This window comes from Rhinolophus sinicus, chromosome 18, assembly GCF_057876585.1.
Source record: "Rhinolophus sinicus isolate RSI-liver-muscle chromosome 18, RSI-T2T, whole genome shotgun sequence".
In the NCBI taxonomy this organism is placed as follows: domain Eukaryota; kingdom Metazoa; phylum Chordata; class Mammalia; order Chiroptera; family Rhinolophidae; genus Rhinolophus; species Rhinolophus sinicus.
In genome coordinates, this window is record NC_142518.1 from 106,827,864 (window position 1) to 106,847,168 (window position 19,305).

The window sequence follows — 19,305 nt, forward strand, 5'->3', positions numbered from 1 at the left end:
CAGAGTCAGTTCTCCTTCCATCACCATATATGTCTGGGATCCTGTTTACTCTCATATACCATGCCCCTCCCCCTGTATCCTCTGGTAATCGCTACCTTTTTTTTTTCATAGTGATTACGAGAAATTTTGCAATTAAACAGTGGCTCATATTATATTACACTTGCACAGAATTGCCTTAGACATTGCTAATATTTTCTTCTCCAGATTTCTCTAGGAAGAAAAACAATGATTTTGTTCGCACCTGGCACAGCATGAAGTTCACCTTGACCGTCCTGCCTCCAGCATTTGGACTTCCCCAGCAATACTTAACAGCCACAATCTATCAGTAATGACGTGGGCAAGCCCATTCTATTATACTGATGACATTTTGATAGCGGCCCTCCCAGAGGAAAGTGTTCTCACCTTAATGCGTGCTCTCTAAGCCCAGCCATCCCGTCCATAGGTGGGAGGGCCTTGAATGAGGATAGAGACCAGGGCCAGGCCACTTGAGTGCGTATATTGGGGGCTATATGAGCAGCGGCCCAGAGAGATTCCACAGCCTAGTAAGAAAAAACTGCTGGCCTTGCAAACACAAACTACACAAAAGAGTCCTGATCACCTGTTTGGCTTCTTGGGTGTTGGATCAGCACATCCTGGACCTAAGACTTTTATTTAAGAATTTGTACTAAGTCACCAGACTGGTAGCTAAATTTGATTGGGGACCCCTGCAATGAGAAACCCCAGAAGCAATACAGGCAGCAGTAAAACAATATCTGCCCTCCCAACCCCCCCTCCCACTGTCCCCCTCCCCCGCAACTCATTCTAACCCCAGTCTCACATCTGAGACCTCTGACGATAAGATTCTGCCAATATTGGAGATGGGTCATCTCTCCACTACTGAATGGTACATGCTTTTTGAATGACTCTTATTGGTCCTGGTGGGGACATAGTGTCTCACTGAAGGAAAAAGTATAACTCTGAAATCTAATATTTCTGGCCTGCAATGGATTGTCCCTAAACCAAATTCCATCAGATGGGTGTATCAGTGATAGTCCAGTCGGGGAAACAGAAATCACCCTAATGATTTTCACTGAGAAGTTAATATAGGGATTGGTTAAACAGATATTAAAGGACTGAAAATGCAAAACATGAACATTACGGTAACACAGAGGTGAGATCGGCAGGAAGCATATACCATCCTGAGGCCTGTATGAATGAAGGCATGAGGCTGGGATGATGAGAACCCAAGAGCTCAAAGGAGAGGCCCATAGAGTTAAAACCCAGACCTCTAGGAAAGGGTCACTTTCGATCTGTACTGGTATCTTGGTAACTCACAGGCAGACCTTTATGGGGCTGAGACTTAGGCCAGTGAGGAGGAGGTGCCAGCCAAGTGGCTGGTGCTGGTGTGTGAGGAGACATTATGAAGCTGGTTTTGAGGGGAGGGATGGAAATCTGGAAATTCAGCGGGTACTCAAGTAAACCATTCCTGCCAGAGTGAAGAACCATGGTTTTCCAATCTCCCCCTAGAGTCTCTTATCAACAGAACCAGTAAAGAAGGATGGTGTGGAACTGAGACACAATAGCTTAATCATTGACAAACTGCAACAAGCCAAACAACTCAAATGGAAATGGGACATCCAACTGGGGGTCGAGTCAACTGCAAGAATAGGTGGCTGCCCACCCGGCAGGTACTGAGATGGCCCCATTGCCTGCTTTACCTGAGTTACTGGCTCGATGGGGGCCTCGATTTTGAGACTTGGTGCCATACAAGGAAGTCTGTTTCACTCAGCAATTTTACTGGAATACTGAGCCATGTGTTATAATAACGGTAAGTGCTGACAACCCACGGCATTGGCTGCTTTGCACAATGGGTGGAATGTCAAGTGGTGCTTTTGGTAATAAAGCATTCTGCTTCTGGATGACTGACATACACCTTTACACAGACTCATGAGCAGACAACTCTGACCCTGGGTTGGCCACACACTTTCTCGGCAAGTTGCGGGCACTCCTGTGGTTCTTATGCAGTCAGTCACCTATGCCCTGTAACCATCTTCCTCAATCTCAAGAGATGGCCTTTTGGTAAAGGAATTGTTAGCCCTGGGTCCCTGCAGAGCTTTTCATTCCAGGCTATAAAGTAAGGCCTGGTTCATTCTTGGGGGGGGGGGGCTCATGGACCCCAGCTCATTGGGCATGGAGAGGTCCAGCCCTGGGAAGCAAGTAGAGGATAAAGGGGCAAATACCCTCTCTGTTTTCCTAATCCAGATATGGACACCCTGTACCTGTCTGGGGCAGTGACAATAGTGCCAACTATCACACAACTAGCTATGTCACTCCCAACTTGATTTGGCTATGAGGGATCTTATCAGCATCCCACTATCAAACCGTACTGTAGGTTTCACTGCTACCATTAGTGGCCTCAGGCACTGTTTGCTTTGACCTTGTACTCTCATGTGTCCATCCTCCGTGATGTCCAGGCAGAGGCGTAGCTTGGATCCCACCCAGAGCAGCATTTGTGTGTGGGCCACCCATTTCCAGGACTAGCTCTTCCCCGTGTTAAGACAGCCTCCCTTGCTTCCCCTGCCTCCCCCTTGGACACAGGGTTATCTGCTTCCTGAGAGTAGCCATACAATGCTTTGGTGATCAAAGATCCAGTGCCCGTAGGCTATGTATCCCCAGCCTCTGCTGCCAACAGCAGGATCTCCCTGGGGGCATTAGGGACACAGTTTATCACTACTTTACATGGATTTTCCCCTCATTGAGAGGTGTTTCTAAGGCTCACCTGGGGAGATTACCAATGAGCTAGCTGGGAGTTTCACTACCAAAGATATCCTTGACTTTTATGTCGGATCATGCTGGATATCCGCGTGGCTTCGGGTTACTTACTGACTAGGCAATGCCTCTGTAGCCAACATCCCTTGCTGCTTCTGGCTCATTATTCTTCACTGCGAATGGAGCTATCCAACAGCAACTATAGGAGCTACTGTGTTTCCCCGAAAATAAGCCCCAGTGAAGACCGTCAGCCAGACGGACGCATTTAGTACATTATGACGATGTTCCAGAAGAAGACGACATGACTGTCTTTGAATAAATGTAGATTGTTGTACATGAAAAAATAAGACATCCCCTGAAAATACGCCCTATTGCGTCTTTTGGAGCAAAAATTAATGTAAGACCTGGTCTTACTTTTGAGGAAACACAGTAGCCACATGGCGCTAAACTACCTCATCTAAGCCCTGGATCTTCTTCTCATGGCTTGGCCTGGAGTCCATGACTAGAGGTTTCAGAGAACTCTACAGTTTTCATGATGAACTTTGTACTGTTACTGAGGACCCTCCTCATTTAACAATGTCTTCTTTGCCATTGTCACCAACTCCAGAAATCCCATAGAAAAATCCAGTTAATTTCTGGCACCAATGGGAAGGTAGGTCTCACTGTGGGATAATGACAGAACACGAGACCATGGGACTCGTCTTATTAACACTTGGGCTTGTAAGTTACCCTAATGAAACTTATTCTTCTGCCCATTCTGCATTACATCGTGGTGTTTTCTTTCACCCACCATTCAAGGATAGATTAAAGGGGGCAAGACAAGAGGCAGGGAGGCCAGATTGGAATAATGAGCCAATGCAATGACAGTGAGAATAGTGAAGAGGGGTGGGATTGCTATGATATTTAGGAAATAGAATCAGTGAGACTTGGTGATTATTACGTGTGTGGAAAGGAACTGGGGTTGTGATTCACAGATTTTTGGCTTGAGTAATATTTTTCTTTTAGTGGAATGGAGATTTATTCATTCAGCTAATGTTTATTCAAAGGTTTATTAAACATAAACCATGAGTCAGGCAGTGTATTCGATGCTGTAGATGCAGAAGAAAAGGACACTGGGCAGCAGAGAAATTAGCATAAAATAAAGGATAATTACATCACAAATAGACACCACGTGCCTCTTCATGTGATGCCCTGAGAAGGGCACAACACACTTCTGCAGTGTTCCTGCTAAAAAAAAAAAAAATTAATGAGCTGAATCTAATCATGTGGAAATACCAGACAGGCTCTAATTAATGGACATCATACAAAATAAATGGTGTAAACTCTTCACAGTTATTGAGGTCATGAAAGACAAAGAAACACTGAGGAACTGGTTCTGATCAAAGGATATTAAAACAACATGACAGTGAAATGCAACATGTGATCCTGGATTGGACATTGAACTTGAAACTACTATTATCTTTTGTTATAAAGGTCATTATTGAGAAAACGGGCTATGAATAAGGTCTATAGATTACATAATAAGACAATGCTAATTAGCCAATTTTGGTAATGGCACTGTGATTACATAAGAGAATGTTCTTGTGTTTAGGAAATACACAAAGTATGTAGAAGCAAAGGACTGAGATATGAACTGGAAGAAGTTTTGAGCAGTAGCACAGTGACTAAGCATTCTTAGGCTGTGGGGTTAGAGTGCCTGAGTTCTAATCCCAGCACAGCTATTTACTACCTATGAGACTTTGGGCCAATTATCTAAATAGTCTATAAAGCAAATTTCCTCGTCAGTAAAATCTATGATGCGAATCATAGCACTTACCTCATAGAGATGGTATGAGGGTGAAATTGGTGAGCATACGTGTGGAACTGAGACCCATGTCTGACGCATACATATAATCAATGCTGGCTGCATGTAAGCTATTCTGCCTGTGTCCCATGAATACAGGGAGAAATGGGACATGACTCCTTTGTTCAAGGAGTCACAGTCTACTGGAAGAAGTAAAAAGGTTAACAGATAATAATGAAACCATAGGACGAGTGCCCTGCTAGGGAGTTAAGCTGAGTGCAGCCGAGGTTGGGACAAAGAATCCTGTCCGAGGAAGTCAAGAGAAGTTTTCCAAGTGTCTTATGGTTTGAATTGGATCACAAGAGGTGAACAGGAGTTTGCCAAAAATGCACTTTTCACACTTTCGCCAGGCCAAGGGCCTCATAGATGCAAAAGCACAGAGTTCCGGAAATGGCGTTGAGTATTATAGCGTAGCGTAGGTAACGCAATTTTGGTTGGCAGAAGGGCCAGACTCACCTGACAAGTGTGTGTGGGGAGAGGGGCAGCATGGACAGCCAGGCAGTTGATACAGTCAGTTCAGATCCCAGCTTAGATATCAACTAAGCCTCAAGCAAGTCACACAATCTCTCTGGACAGCAGTTTCTCCCTAGAATGAGATATTAACACCTCCCCCAGGCCTGTTAGGGGAATTAATGTAATGTGCTCACCACAGTGCCCAGCACACAGCTCTTCCTCAGTAAAGGGTAGCTGTACTCACAACTGATGTTAGACATTTCCAGGGCTCACCAGATTTTCTGCTTCTCCTTTCCTTCCAGGCACAGGCCTCCCTGAGTGAAACGTGGCTCTGTAACTTCCTTTGGCTGATGAGGTGGAAGCAGAAAGGAGAAGCGGCCTTTCTGGGCCAAAGCATTGAAGAGTTGGATTGCTGTATCTCTCCACACTCTCTTCCCCGGACACAGCAATTTGAAAGGTCAAGGTGAGATGTCAGCAGGTCCTGTGCCAATTCCAGATACAGGAAAAGAGGCATCATTCACTCTCCCACCTTGTTGATGGGGTGATAAATTTGGATGCAAGGTTTTTAAGCATGCTTCTTTAACAGAGGAATTCCAACTCAATGTAAAGAGAGAAATGCCACCAGGAAGATGCATGGCTAGCTACGTCAAGCCATCTTGGTCCTGCAAAAGCTCCCACACAGGGAGCTGAGGAAGCAGTAAACATTCAGCCTCTCTTGCTCTGAATTAACTGTGAATTCTGGTTTTCACTTTCAAACACCATAGGGTTAATACTACTATAGCGTAACCTTCTAAGAAAGTATAAGAATGGGGATCTAATGTGGTCTGGGGGCCAGGAAAGGCCTCCTGAAGAAGTAATATTTAAGGGGAAGCCTGAAGGAGGAGGAGGAGGAGTTAGCTAAGGGGAAGGGAAAGCATGCGTGTGCAAAGGCAGGAGAAAGTGTTGTGAGTCTGGGAAGTTGGGCGTGGCCATAACACATGAACGAGGAAAAAGAGCAAGAGGTAAGGCCCAGAGCAGGTGAGCTCTCCTGAACCATGAACCAGGGAATTCGGGTTGTCAGGGCAAATACCAGCTGTGGAGGGATCTTAAGCAGGGGAATGACATAATCAGATTTACATCTTCACAAGTATGCAATGGTCACAGTGTGGGGAATGGATTGGAGTGGGCAAGACCACAGGGAAGAGACCAGTTGAGACTATTTCAAGAGTCCAGAGATAATGAGGGGGAGGCAGTGGAGACAGAGAACAGTGGATGGAATAGAGACATTGTGTATTAGTCAGGGCTCCCCCCAGAAACAAACTCAGTAGGATATATAAAATAGAGGTTGATTTTAAGAAATAAGAAAATGGCTTATGTAATTGTGGGGGCTGGTATGTTCAAAGGTCACACTGGGCAGTTGGTAAGAGCGTGGTGCTGATGACACCAAGGTTGCCGGTTTGATCCCCGTGTGGGCCACTATGAGCTGCGCCCTCCTTAAAAATAAATAAATAAATAAATAAATAAATAAATAAATAAATAAATAAAATGACAAAGGTCACAGGGCAGGCTGGCAGGCTGAAGTGGATGCTGCCATCTTGAAGCAGAATTTCTTCTTCAGGGAAACCTCAGTTTTGCTCTTAAGGTCTTTCAACTAATTAGGTGAGGCCCACCCAGATGATTGAGGGTCATGTGCTTTATTGCAAGTCAACTGATCAGTTGTAGATGTTAAATACAGCTCTCAAGTACCTTCATCGTGATGCCTAGATTCATGTTTGATTGAATGACTAGACTATATACGTTGGCCAAATTCACACATAAAACGAACCATCACACATAGTTTCAGAGGTGCAAGAGAGAACTTGTGTTGATTCAATGAATGGGGATTGAAGGCTATGGAGGAATCAAGGAAGGCTCCCAGATTTCCCACTTGAGCAACTGGATCAAAGGTAATGGTACTGATTGAGATAGCGAACAATAGAGAAAGTGAAGGTTCGTGGTAGATAGTCATTAATTTTGGATGTGAGCTGTTTTAAGAGCTTGAGTTATCCAAGTGGAGAAGTGGGGACAGAGTCCCAGAGAGCAGTTTCCAGGCTCTGGGCCTCACATGGAAAGGTGCTGGATTGGGTGGTGGATGGCCGTCAGCTGTAACCAGTTAGCCAATTGGCCACTGGCCACTGATATAGCTGCCATGGCTACGTTGGTTGATTGGTTGGTTGGCAGGCAGAGAACTAGATGGCGGATTGCGGATTGTGTGGCTGCTACTTCCTGTGTCTCGCCTGGTCGCCAGTGAGACTGGGGTACAGGAAGACCCCTTGTTGGGGTAGTGGCGGATGTTTGCTTTATATCTCCAACCCAGCCACCAGCAAGAATATAGTGGCATGAACCCCCTATCCATGACTCCGTTGGTGTTTCTTTTTGGCCTCACCGTATCCTGCGTTCTTACGCAGGGAGCAGGACCACAGGCCCCGCATGACAGTGGGGTTCAGAAGAGAGATGTAAACTATAATTTTAGAGATATAATGGCAGTCAGCTGCAGGAGGGCACATAATCATTGCAGAAATAGTGTCAAGTGAGAAAGAAAAGAGAAGAAGGTCCAGGGGAAGACCCTGCGAAAGGCCTAGAAGACGAGGATTCAGCAGAGTAAATGCCAAACAGCAGCAAGACATGTAGGAAACCAGGAGGTGGAGATCTCAAAGCACCAAGAGGAGAGGCTGCTTCACGAAAGAAGGAGCAGATCTAGTGCCATCATTTATCCTTTGGACTCCAGGAAGCCAATAGAGATTTTTAAGTCGGAAGAATCATTTGACGGCGGTGAGTAGGATGGATTAGAATTGAGACCCAATTTGTCGGGAGATCACTTAAGAAACTTTTTCTGGACAAGGGAAGAAGTAATGAGGGTCTAAGCTAGGACTGTTGAAGTAGGAATAGAAGGGAGGAAGGGGACTGTGGGGTATTTTGAAGCAAAATCAACAGGTATGTAATTGGATATGAGAGATAAAAAATCCAAGAGGACTCCGAGGTCTTAAATCTACAGGGTCAGGAGTACAATCAGGACATCCACAGGAAAAGGGAAGTGAGGCGGAGGTATTAGTTTGGGAGGAAAAGCTCTAATGGTTAGGCCTGGATATACTTGTGGGTGTGGCAGGATATCATCCCTAATTCTCACACATACCATATCTGCCATGTTTTTTCATTCCTCTGAGTCTCTGTTCAGCCTCCTCCATGAAAAATGCCTTTTGCATCTTGTTTGCCTGTACATTTTCTATTCAATCTTCAAAGCCCCAATTAAACGTCACTTCTCAGTAGCTTTCACTGACAAGTTTAGGCTGAGTTATTTGTCCTCTCCTCTGTGTTCCTACAGCTCTGTATTCATACTTTTGTTTTTAAGGATATTCATCTCACTGTGATAGAATTGTATTGTACATGCCTGCTTCTCACACTAGCCCAGGTCTTCTGATTTATTCCATCTGGTTCTCCTAGAAGCAAGAACGTTGAACTTGACCTCCAGCTTGGAGCACAGGACAGAGATGAGGCTAGATATTCAAACAGGAAAGCGTTGTTGCCATAGTGGTGACCTCTGAAGACATGAAAGTAAATATATCACTCTGGGGGAAAAAAGCTAGAGAACACAAAGAATAGATAGCAGGGGGCTAAATCTTGGGGGTAGTACCTACATTTAGCCAACGTGATGAGGGTTCGAAGGACATGAGAATTGTGCTTTGTCATAGTACTTATACATTTAAATAGAAAGGGTGCCCAAAAATGTATACACATTTTAAGAAAGGAAAAGACTGTATTAAAATTGTAATACAATGAATGATGCTAGCATTCCTTTTATTAACGACATCTTTGGAGTGAATGTTGTACTACACACTGCACTGTAATTCAGTTCAACTTCGAAAAGTAATACATAGATAACAGCTCTTAAAATGCGTACATTTTTTTGGCACCCCGGGTATATGGCTATTGAGCATTTGCTAATGTGGCTACTGTGACTGAGAACTGATTTCTTAATTCTGTGTAATTAATTAATTAAAATGTACGTTTAAACAGCCACATTTGGCTACTGGATACTGTGGAGAGCAACTATAGTGACTGTAGATGCTACAGTGCCTGTCACAGGACTGAATCTGAGGAGGAATTAGCAGTCAAGGCTGGAGTCTGAGTTCCAGTGAGACCATTTTGTTGATCTGTGACAAGCAGCCATGGTTCTGGGGTAGGCCTCAGGCCCCATTCATTCAACAATTAACAAGCACTAGAAGGGCCAGGCCTTGAGTGGGGGAGGGGGCACAAGATACTCTGCCAGCCGTTAAAAGGGGGCGGGGCCTGGGAACAATGGCTGGCAAATCACGCGTTGCCGAGGGGTACCACGCATGCGTCAGTTCCTGGAAGCTTCTAGATCACCGGTGGCCGGCAGTGAGGCGTGGTCTCAGCTAGGCAGAAGGCGGTCCATGCCGTTGGGGAGGTTGATAGTTGGGAGAACCAGGTCTCAGAGTAGGGCGTTGCATGGGATGCGCTCAAGGTTGACTAGTTGCGATATTGAGATGGGGCTCACTGATGAGAACCCTGTAGTGGCGTCATACTCCGGGCGCAATAGTCCCAAGGGCCAGGCCAACATGGCTGCCATGTCTCAGCCATCATGGCAGGCGTACCGGTGGGCCCGCAAGCACTTCAGGATGCTCCTGCCAACCGTTTGTATTCTGATGTTGCTGTGCTACTCCCTGAATACTGGTGAGTGTCCTCCCCCGGGCCTAGCAGCAGGCCATGGGGCAGCCACCCGCGGAGCCTGCACCCCCCAACTTCTCCCCGCCACCCGCCCGCACCCACTCCCCTCCCCCTGCCCCCATCCACTCCCGCCAGCCGCTCCACTCCACTGGCCTCTCTTCTCCTTGTCTCCCTTCATAACCTTAGTCCCCACTTGGCTTCCCTCAGAAAGCCCTTCTGTCCCAGACTTTCCCTCACCAAACACTGACCTCCCTGACCTCCCCGCCTGTTTAGATAAATGAGGGTGGAATTCACAGAACATAAAATTAATTATTTTACAACTGGCGATTCAGTGGTGTTTAGTATATTTGAACATTGCACAGCCACCACTTCTATTTCTAAAATGTTTTCATCACTCCAAATGAAAATCCACACCCATTAATAACACAGTTCCTCCCCATTTCCTAGTCCCTGGTCACCCCCAATCTTCTTGCTGTCTCTATGGATTGACCTAGTCTGGACATTTCATAGAAATGGTAACATGATATGTATCCTCTTGTGTCTGGCTTGTTTTGCTACATAAAGTTTTTGAGATGTGCCCATGTTATACTATGTATCAGTACTTTATTCCTTTTTATGGCTGAGTATTCCATTGTGTGGCTGTATTGCATTTCGTTTATACATTTATCACTTGATGGGCATTTGAGTTGTTTCCAGTTGTTGGCTATTATGAATAATATTGCTGTGAACATTCATGTACAAGTTGCTCTGTCAATATATTTTCAATTCTTTGTGGCATAGACTTAGGTCGAAGTGGAATTGCTGGGTCATATGAGAGTTTCATGTTGAACTTTTTGAGCAAGTCCCAAGCTGTTTTACAAAGTAACTAAACCATTTTGCATTGTCACTAACAGTGTGCAAGGGTCCCAATTTTACCATCTGTTACCACACCCCCCTTTTTTATTACCGCCATTCTAGCAGGTGTGAAGTAGTATCTTATTGTGATTTTCATTAGTATTTCCATGTCTAATGATGTTGAGCATCTTTTCATGTGCTTTCTGACATTTATATATCTTCTTTGGAGAAATGTCTATTTAAGTCTTTTGACCGTTTTTTATAATATAACATTCTATTTTTTATTTTTATTAAATTTATTGGGGTAACATTGGTTAATCACATTATATAAATTTCAGGTGTACAACATTATAATGCAACATCTGTATACTCAATTATGTGCTCACCTTCCAAAGTCTGGTTTCCTTCTGTTACCATTTATTTGACCCCCTTTACCCTCTCCTGTGACCATTTTTAAATAGATTGTGGTTTTGTTATTGAGTCGTAAGAGTTCTTTATATATAATGTATACATGATTTGTAAATATTTTCTCCCATTCTGTAGGTTGTCTTTTCACTTTCTTGACATATATATGTACACACACACACACACACACACACACATATTATGCACAGAAGTTTTTCATTTCGAGGAAGTCCAATTAATATGGTATTTTATTTTGTTACTTGTGCTTTTGGTGTCATAGCCAAGAATCCATTGCCAAATCCAAAGTCATGAAGATTCATTTCTATGTTTTCTTTTGAGAGTTTTACGGTTTTAGCCCTTATATTTATGTTGTTGATCCATTTTGAATTAATTTTTTATATAGGGTGTGTTAAAGGTACAACTTCATTCTTTTGCATGTGGATATCCAGTTGTCTCAGCACCATTTATTGAAGAGACATTCCTCATTCCCCAGTGAATGGTCTTGGCACCTGTGTGGAAAATCAGTTGACCATAGATTTATGGGTTTATTTCTGGACTCTACTTCTATTCTATTCTGTCTGTCTATGTGTCTATTCCTATGTCAGTATTATATTCTTTTGAGTACTGTAGCTTTGTAGCAAGTTGAGAAATTGGGACATGTGAGTCCTCCAATTTTGTTCTTTATTCATATTGTTCTGAGCACTTAAGACCTCTTGCAATTCCATATAAACTTGAGTATCAGATTTTCCATTTATACAAAAACACCATTGCAGTTTTGATAAGGAGTGCATTGAATCTGCAGATCACTTGGGGCAGTATTGCCATCTTAACAATATTAAGTATATCGATCTATGAACATGGGATGTCTTTCCATTTATTTATGTCTTTAATTGATTTCAGCAATGTTTTGTAGTTATCAATGTACAAGTCTTTAATCTCCTTGGTTAAATGTATTCCTAGACATTTGGATACTGTTATAAATGGAATTACTTACTTAATGTCCTTTTCGGATTGTTCATTGCTGGTGTAAAGAAGCATAACTGATTTTTGCATGTTGATCTTGTACTCTGCAACTTTGCTGAATTTGCTTATTAGCTCTAGTAGGTTTTGTTGTGGACTTTTAAAAAATATTCTATATGTAGAATCATGTTATCTGTGAATGGAGATAGTTTTACTTCTTTCTTTACACTTTGGATGCCTTTTATTTCATTTTATGTCCTAATTGCTTTGGCTATAATTTCCAGTACAATGCTGAGTAGCAATGGTAAAAGTGGGCATTGTTCTTAATCTTAGGGGGAAAGCTTTCAGTCTTTATTATTGATTATGATGTTAGCTGTTGATTTTTCATAATTGCTCTTTATCATATTGAGGAAAAGCCTTTGTATTCATAGTTTGCTAGATGATTTTATATGGAAGGTGTTGAATTTTGTCAAATCCTTTTCCTGCGTCAATGGAGATGAACATTTTTCCTGTCAAAAATATTCCTATGGATATTTTTCCTTCATTCTATTAATGTGATATATTACATTAATTTTCTATGTTGAAGCACCCTTGTATTTTTGGGATAAACCTGACTTGACCATTGTGTGTACTGTTTTCAATATGCTGTTGCATTTGTGTTGCTAGTATTTTGTTGAGGCATTTTTGCATGTGTATTCATACGTGATATTGGATTGTAGCTTTTTTGTGTGTGTGGTGTCTTTGGCTTTGGTATCAGGTTAATAGTGGCATCGTAGAATGAGTTAAGAAGTATTCTTTTATTTTTTAGAAGAGTTTGAGAAGAATTGGTGTTAATTCTTCTTTAAATATTTGGTAGAAATCACCAGTGAAGCCATCAGCTCCTTGACTTTTCTTTGTTAGGAGGTTTTGATTAGTGTTTCAATCTCTTTCATTGCTGTAGGTCTTCTCTGAAAGGTCATCCTTCCCTAACCTACTTTCACAAAGTACTAAATCCTCTCACTAACTCTCACAAATGCCTTTCTTTCCCTCATGAATGACTTTTCTCCCTTATTTCTTCTAAGGCCTTCTTTTTATTACCTCCCATCACATAGTACTAACCTCCCTCACTTCCCCACTCAAAGTACTAACCTCCATCACCTTCTCTCTTAAAGATTTTCTACCCCTAACCTCACCTTAAACCACCAACCACCCCCAACCTCACCTGTCAAATTCCTTTTTCTATCACGTCCATTCACAGAGACCTTTCCTTGCTCATTTCCCCTCACAAAGACCTTCCCTTCTTTTATGGTTGCCTTCCCTGCTTCCTCTACCCTCACGATTGACTTCCCTCTTTCACTTCCTCCTTCAAAGTCCTCTTTCTCTCAAGCCCTCTACTCATCTCTGTTCTCAAAGAACTAGCCTCGTTTACGCATGCCCATAAAGGCCTTCCCTTTGTCACCTTACTCCACAAATGCCTTCCCTCCCTCATCACCACTCCAAAAGTTCTTCTTAACCTTCAGTCAAGGACCTTTCATTCTTCACCTCACCACCATAACTTTTCCTTTGCTCACCTTATAGGCCTTGTGTCCCCTTCCTCAAAAACCTTGCTTCCTTATCTCATAAAGCCTTTTACTCCCCTCACTCAAAGGTCTTCACTCCCTAACCTCCCTTTTAAAATGACTTTATTCTCTGACCTCACATTGTCCGTCTCTCTCTAGCTGATCTTCACAAAGTCCTTCCCTCCCTCAGTCAAAATCCTTCCCTTACCTCCCTATTTGCCCTCCTCTAGGCCTTTGCTCAGCCCTCTCTCAGATGCCACTTTTAGCCCTTCCAGGGCTCCCCTTCTTCCCATTCACAGCTTTCTCCTCCCTTAACACCCAAAGGTACTTTTTGCCTTCCCACAAAAAGTCCGTGTTTCCTCCTTCTACTCAGTGGTCTTTCTGCCTCCCTTTCTTCACACACAGTCTTTCCCAACTCCTCCTCCAACTCTTTCTTGTCCTTCGCCCCCCAACGCCCTCAAATACTTTTCCTTTAGGTAGTATGCTTGTCATCTGCATAAAGACCTTGGTTTTCTCAAAGCCTCCCTCCATCCCTCAAGCTCCAGCCTCAAGCCCAAACACCTTCCACCTTCCCCACCTGTAATCTCAATGACTTCTCTCTTCCTGTCCTCCCCAGAGGCCTTCCATCCCCCAACCAAGGTCCTACCACAGTCAAAAAAGGAAGCAAAAATTGGACAGAGGCATGGTAAGCAAAAGGAACAGTGACCTCTGTATATTATGTCACAACCGTGTGGGTTTATAACTTTTTGTGAGGGATGAAATTCAAAGTTAAATAAAGTATATACTATGCATTCTTTCATCTAAACTACTTTAAGTAAATTAGAAAAATATGACTTCTGCTCTTCAAAAACTATTGAAAGATACCCTTTAATAATGGTTTATAACCCATATTACTTATTTTTTCTACTATTCATTTAAAATACTAAAATATTTCTGAATTACTTTTACTGTGTTGATAAACGTTAGTTGCAAATACAACTCAGATCCTTGTAAACTGAGAGCTCTTTCATTCTCTGAAAAAGTAAGTTAAAAATAACACTATAAATTGGACATTTTTTCTTAGTCTGTGAATTCCTCATTTTTCTATTTCTATTTTGAGTAGATCTCTTACAAAAAAAAAAATACTGTTATTCAGTGTGATTTCTTTATCTCCATGAGGACTTTTTCCAATATAGGTTTACCATGTTTTTCCCTAAAAAAACCAAAACCCTGACTCATTCTTTGTATTGTCAGATTTCCCAGATTCCCAGAAGATAATATGTGACTGGCTGGACTAAATTTCATTTAAAATGATTTAACTTAATTAATGTAACTAAATGCACTGGTATGGCTTGAATGGTGTCCCACCACCAAATAATGTTGTAATATTAACCCCCAGTACCTCAGAATGTGACCCTATTTGGAGATAAGGTCTTTATAAAGGTAATCAAGTTAAAATGAGGTGGGCCCTAATCCAATATGACTGGTGTCCTTATTAAAAGGGGAATTTGGACACAGAAGTAGACATTTATAGAGGAAAGACTATGTGAATAGAAGCACAGACAAGAGAGCCATCTACAAGCAAGAAGAAAAGCCTTCCCTCACAGCCCTCAAACTAACCAAGACTGTTTACATCCACATTTTGGACTTGTAGCCTCCAGAACTGTGAGACAGTAAATTTCTGTTGTTTTAAACCACCCAGTTTATGGTGCTTTGTTGCAACAGTATTGCAAATGTATACTGAGAGGCAAGATATGGACTTGGAACATTATGGTGAAAGCAGGGACATAGTCCTAGAGCTAAAATTCCCCTTCTCCTTCCTAGACAGACCCATCTGAGTTCTCTTAGACTTAATGCCACCAAGGAGAATTGAGGTTGAGGGACCTGAGGTAATTCTGAAATATCTCCACTTTGAATGTTTCATGCCAGTCCCTTCTGGCCTGCAAAGTTTCTGTTGATAAATCAGCTGACAATCTTATGAAATCTCTTGTATGTAACTAACTGCTTTAACCTTTGTCATTTTATTTATAATATGTCTCGGTGTGGGCCTCCCTGGGTTCATCTTGTTTGGACTCTCTGAGCTTCCTGGGCTTGTATGCCTATTTCCTTTGCCAGGTTAGGAAAGTTTTCAGTCATTATTTATTCAAATACATTCTTAATTCCTTGCTTTCTCTCTTTTTCTTCTGGTACCCGTGTGATGTGAATGTTGTTGTGACACTTGATGTTCTCTTAGAGGCCTCTTAAACTATCCTCATTTTTTGTTGGATTCTTTTTTCTTTTTGCTGTTCTGATTGGGTGTTTTCTGCTACCTTGTTTTCCAAATCACTGATTCAACCCTCTGCTTCATCTAGTCTGCTGGTGATTCCTTCTAGTGCATTCTTCATTTCAGTTATTGTATTTTTTACTTCTGAGTGGTTCTCTTTTATGGTTACCATATCATTTTTTATGCTTGCTATCTCTTTGTTGAAGTTCTCACTAAGTTCCTTGAGCATTCTTATAACCATTGTTTTGAACTCTGAATCTGGTAGGTTGCTTGCTTCCGTTTTATTTAGTTCTTTTTCTGGAGTTTTCTCCTGTTCTTCATTTGGGGCTTATTTCTTTGTTTCCTCATTGTGACTGCCTCTCTGTGTTTGTTTCTATGTATTAGGCAGATCTGCTATGTCTCCCAGTCTTGCCAGGTGGCCTTATGTATTATAGTAGGTGCCCTGTGGGGCCCTGGCACAGTCTCCCTGGTCATATGAGCTGGGTGCTCCAGAGTGCCCCTTGTGTGGGTTGTGTGTGCCCTCCTGTTATAGTTGAGCTTTGATTGCTATTGGCATGCCAGTGAGTGGTATTGACCCTCAGGCTGACTGGCTGTGGGGTGTGGCCATGACCATAGCTTTTGGGCTACTGTGCTGGGGGCTTACCCCATGGACCAAGATTGGCCCCAGTGGGCTCTGGTGCCTGTTGAGACTGCCCTTTCTGTGTGCCACTTGTGGGGATAATTGGGTGGGGCTCTGCTGTGATCTGAAGCCAACATCCAGGTATGTTGGTTCTCAGGCCTCTTGGGGGGACTCCAGTGCAGGCCCAGGTCAGCCACTGCCTGTGACTGGCCAGGGAGTACATGGTAGGAGCTACAAAGTGATCCATGGTTGGTTGCTGCCTGTGCTGTACCTGGAGGCATGTGGGAGAGGCCACACTGCAAACCGAGGATGGCTGCCACCAGTACCGGGTCTGGGGAAGCTCTGCAAAAGTGAAGACACTCTGAGGCCTGCTGCCACCTGCCAGCTCCTGTAAGGTTCAGGTGCTGATAAAGCCTCCTGCAGTATGCAGGTTGGGTGAGGCAGGGTCTCAGTGAGTCAGCAGGTTGGAGCAGCAGAGCTTAACAGGCCAATCAGATTCAGATTTGGCCTGTGTGTGGAGGGGGGCTCAACACAGGAAAGATGGCGCCCACCTGCCAGCTGCATGGGAGCAGGCCCCACACAGGATGAATGGAGACTATTCTTCAGTCCTTGTCCCGAAGTTACACAACTCAGTCTCTCCGCATATGTCTCTGACGGCCCCAGAGGTACTGTCCCTCCACCAGAGCCCAGGGTAAGTGCCTGTGCGGGCCGTTTAAGAGAATGTCTGGGTGTCTTACAGCTTCCATCCCACCTGGATGGTCAGAATCCCCAATGTTTTACACAGCTGGAAGTTTTGGGGGCTCCTCTTCCTGGCACCAGTACTCTGGGCTGGGGAGCCTGGTGTGGGGGCTGGGGTCCCTCGCTCCTTCATGGGGAATATCTGTGGCTAAGATATCTCTCCCGATTTTTAACTGCCGACACATGGGTGTGGGACCAGACCATTTTGTATCTCCCCCACTCCTACCAGTCTCCACGTGTCTTCTTTATATTTTTAGTTACAAAACTTCTGTTCAGCCAGACTTCAAATGGTTTTCCAGGTTGATTGTTCTATAATTTAGTTGTAATTTGAATGTGTTCACGAAAGGAAGCAGGCACAGTGTTTATTTATTCTGCCGTCTTGGATCTTTCTTACTCTTGGTTTTCTTAATGCTACCAGTTGTTCATATTTTTCTTTAAACTGCCTCACTTTTTACATAAACATTTACTTTAAAAGGAAAGTATAACACAATTATAAATGGAAAAGTGGCCATATTTACTATTAACGAATTATTTATAAAAATAAATATCCTGAAAAAAATGTTACTGAATTTAAAATTATAAACAATAAAAATAAATTTACTTGTTTTCATTGTACTAGGCACTTCATGTATGACTTTATTTAATCCTTACAATCCTCCAAAACAAATACTATTTCCATTTTGCAGATGGGTAAACTGAGGCAAAGAGAAGTTTACTCACTTACCCAAGTTCACCAACTACTGTGGCAGAGCCAGAATGCAAATTCAGGTCTATTGGAGGCCATGGCCCAGGAAGGCTACAGTTTAGATAGACTTGCAACTTACTAAAGCCCAAGCAGAATACTTTCCAAGTTGATATCATTAGCCACTGCTCCCATTCTGTCTCCTCATCCTTTCTTTAATCCAGTTCCTCATCCAAAGACCTTGCTCTGAGCAGGGCTGGCAACATAATTTGCGAAATGAAAATGCAGGGTTTCTTGTTCAAAATTTATTACAAATTTCAAGAATATTAAAGCAAAGTTGGGACCCCTTCTAAAAACTGGACTCTGCAGATCGCAGAGATTGTATGCCCATGAATTCTGCAGATATGCATCTGTTTTTTTCCCTTTGAAATGTAGTTATATTTTCAGTCTTTTTTTTTGTAATAGGGAAATTAAAAAATAAAAATTCTTTGTGACAGGCAAACGTAATTGGTTCTTTACCTTTTCTTGCTGCGATTTAAGGAAGCTGGCTCCTAAGCTTTTGTTTGCTGAGGATGTTAATGAGTGTACATATGCAAATTAGAGGCATGAAAGATAGAATTGGTCTGCATATGAAAAGTGTTGTGGGAGGGGAAGAGGCTAGAACCTAATAGGGTGGAGAGGAAGAGCTGAGAACCTGTGGTTGCTGGTGGAGAGAAGAAAGGAGGACAGTTGCTCCCAGGGATGAAAGAACAGGGATGTTAAAAGGAGATTTTACAAAGGTTTGCCATATGGTGAGTGATGTATACCTTGTTTGGTGTCATGATAGCTTTTATTTTAATATATACATTTTTATTTTTCAATTACAGTTGACATACAGTATTATATTAGTTCCAGGTGTACAACATAGTGATTAGACATTTATATAACTTACGAAGTGATCACAATAAGTCTAGTACCCATCTGACACCATACATAGTTATTACCATATTATTGACTATATTCCTTATGCTGTACTTTACAACTCCGGGATTACTTTGCAACTACCAGTGTGTACTTCTTAATCCCTTCCCCTTTTTCACCCACTCTCCAATCTCCCTCCCATCTGGCAACCATAAAAATGTTCTCTGTATCTATGAGTTTATTTCTGTTTTGTTTGCTTGTTTATTTTGTTCTTTAGATTCCACATATAAGTGAATTCATATAGCATTTGTCTTTCTCTGTCTGACTTCACTCAGCACAATATCCTTTTGGTCCATCCATGTGTTTGCAGATGGAAAGATTTCATTCTTTTTTATGGCTGAGTAATATTCCATTGTACATATGTACCACCATTCCTTATCCATTCATCCATCAACAGACACCCAAGCTATCTCCACATCTTGGCCACTGTAAACAATGCTGCAGTGAACATATGAATGCACATATCCCCTCAAAGTACAGTTTTGGGTTTCTTCAGATAAATATCAGAAATTGGGATTACTGGGTCCTTCTTTGTGTCTTGTTATATAGCCTTTGTTTTAAAATCTATTTTTTCTGGTA

At 42.6% G+C, this 19,305-nt stretch overlaps 1 protein-coding gene across 1 annotated transcript in view; it reads left to right on the forward strand.

Annotated features, from left to right (window-relative positions):
• The first annotated feature begins 9,474 nt into the window (after positions 1-9,474).
• Positions 9,475-19,305, forward strand: part of FMR1NB (FMR1 neighbor) — a 34,904-nt gene continuing 25,073 nt past the window's right edge. The window contains exon 1 of the mRNA XM_088795219.1: positions 9,475-9,754. Coding sequence (XP_088651345.1) covers positions 9,475-9,754 — 280 coding nt within the window. The remainder of the gene's footprint in view (positions 9,755-19,305) is intronic.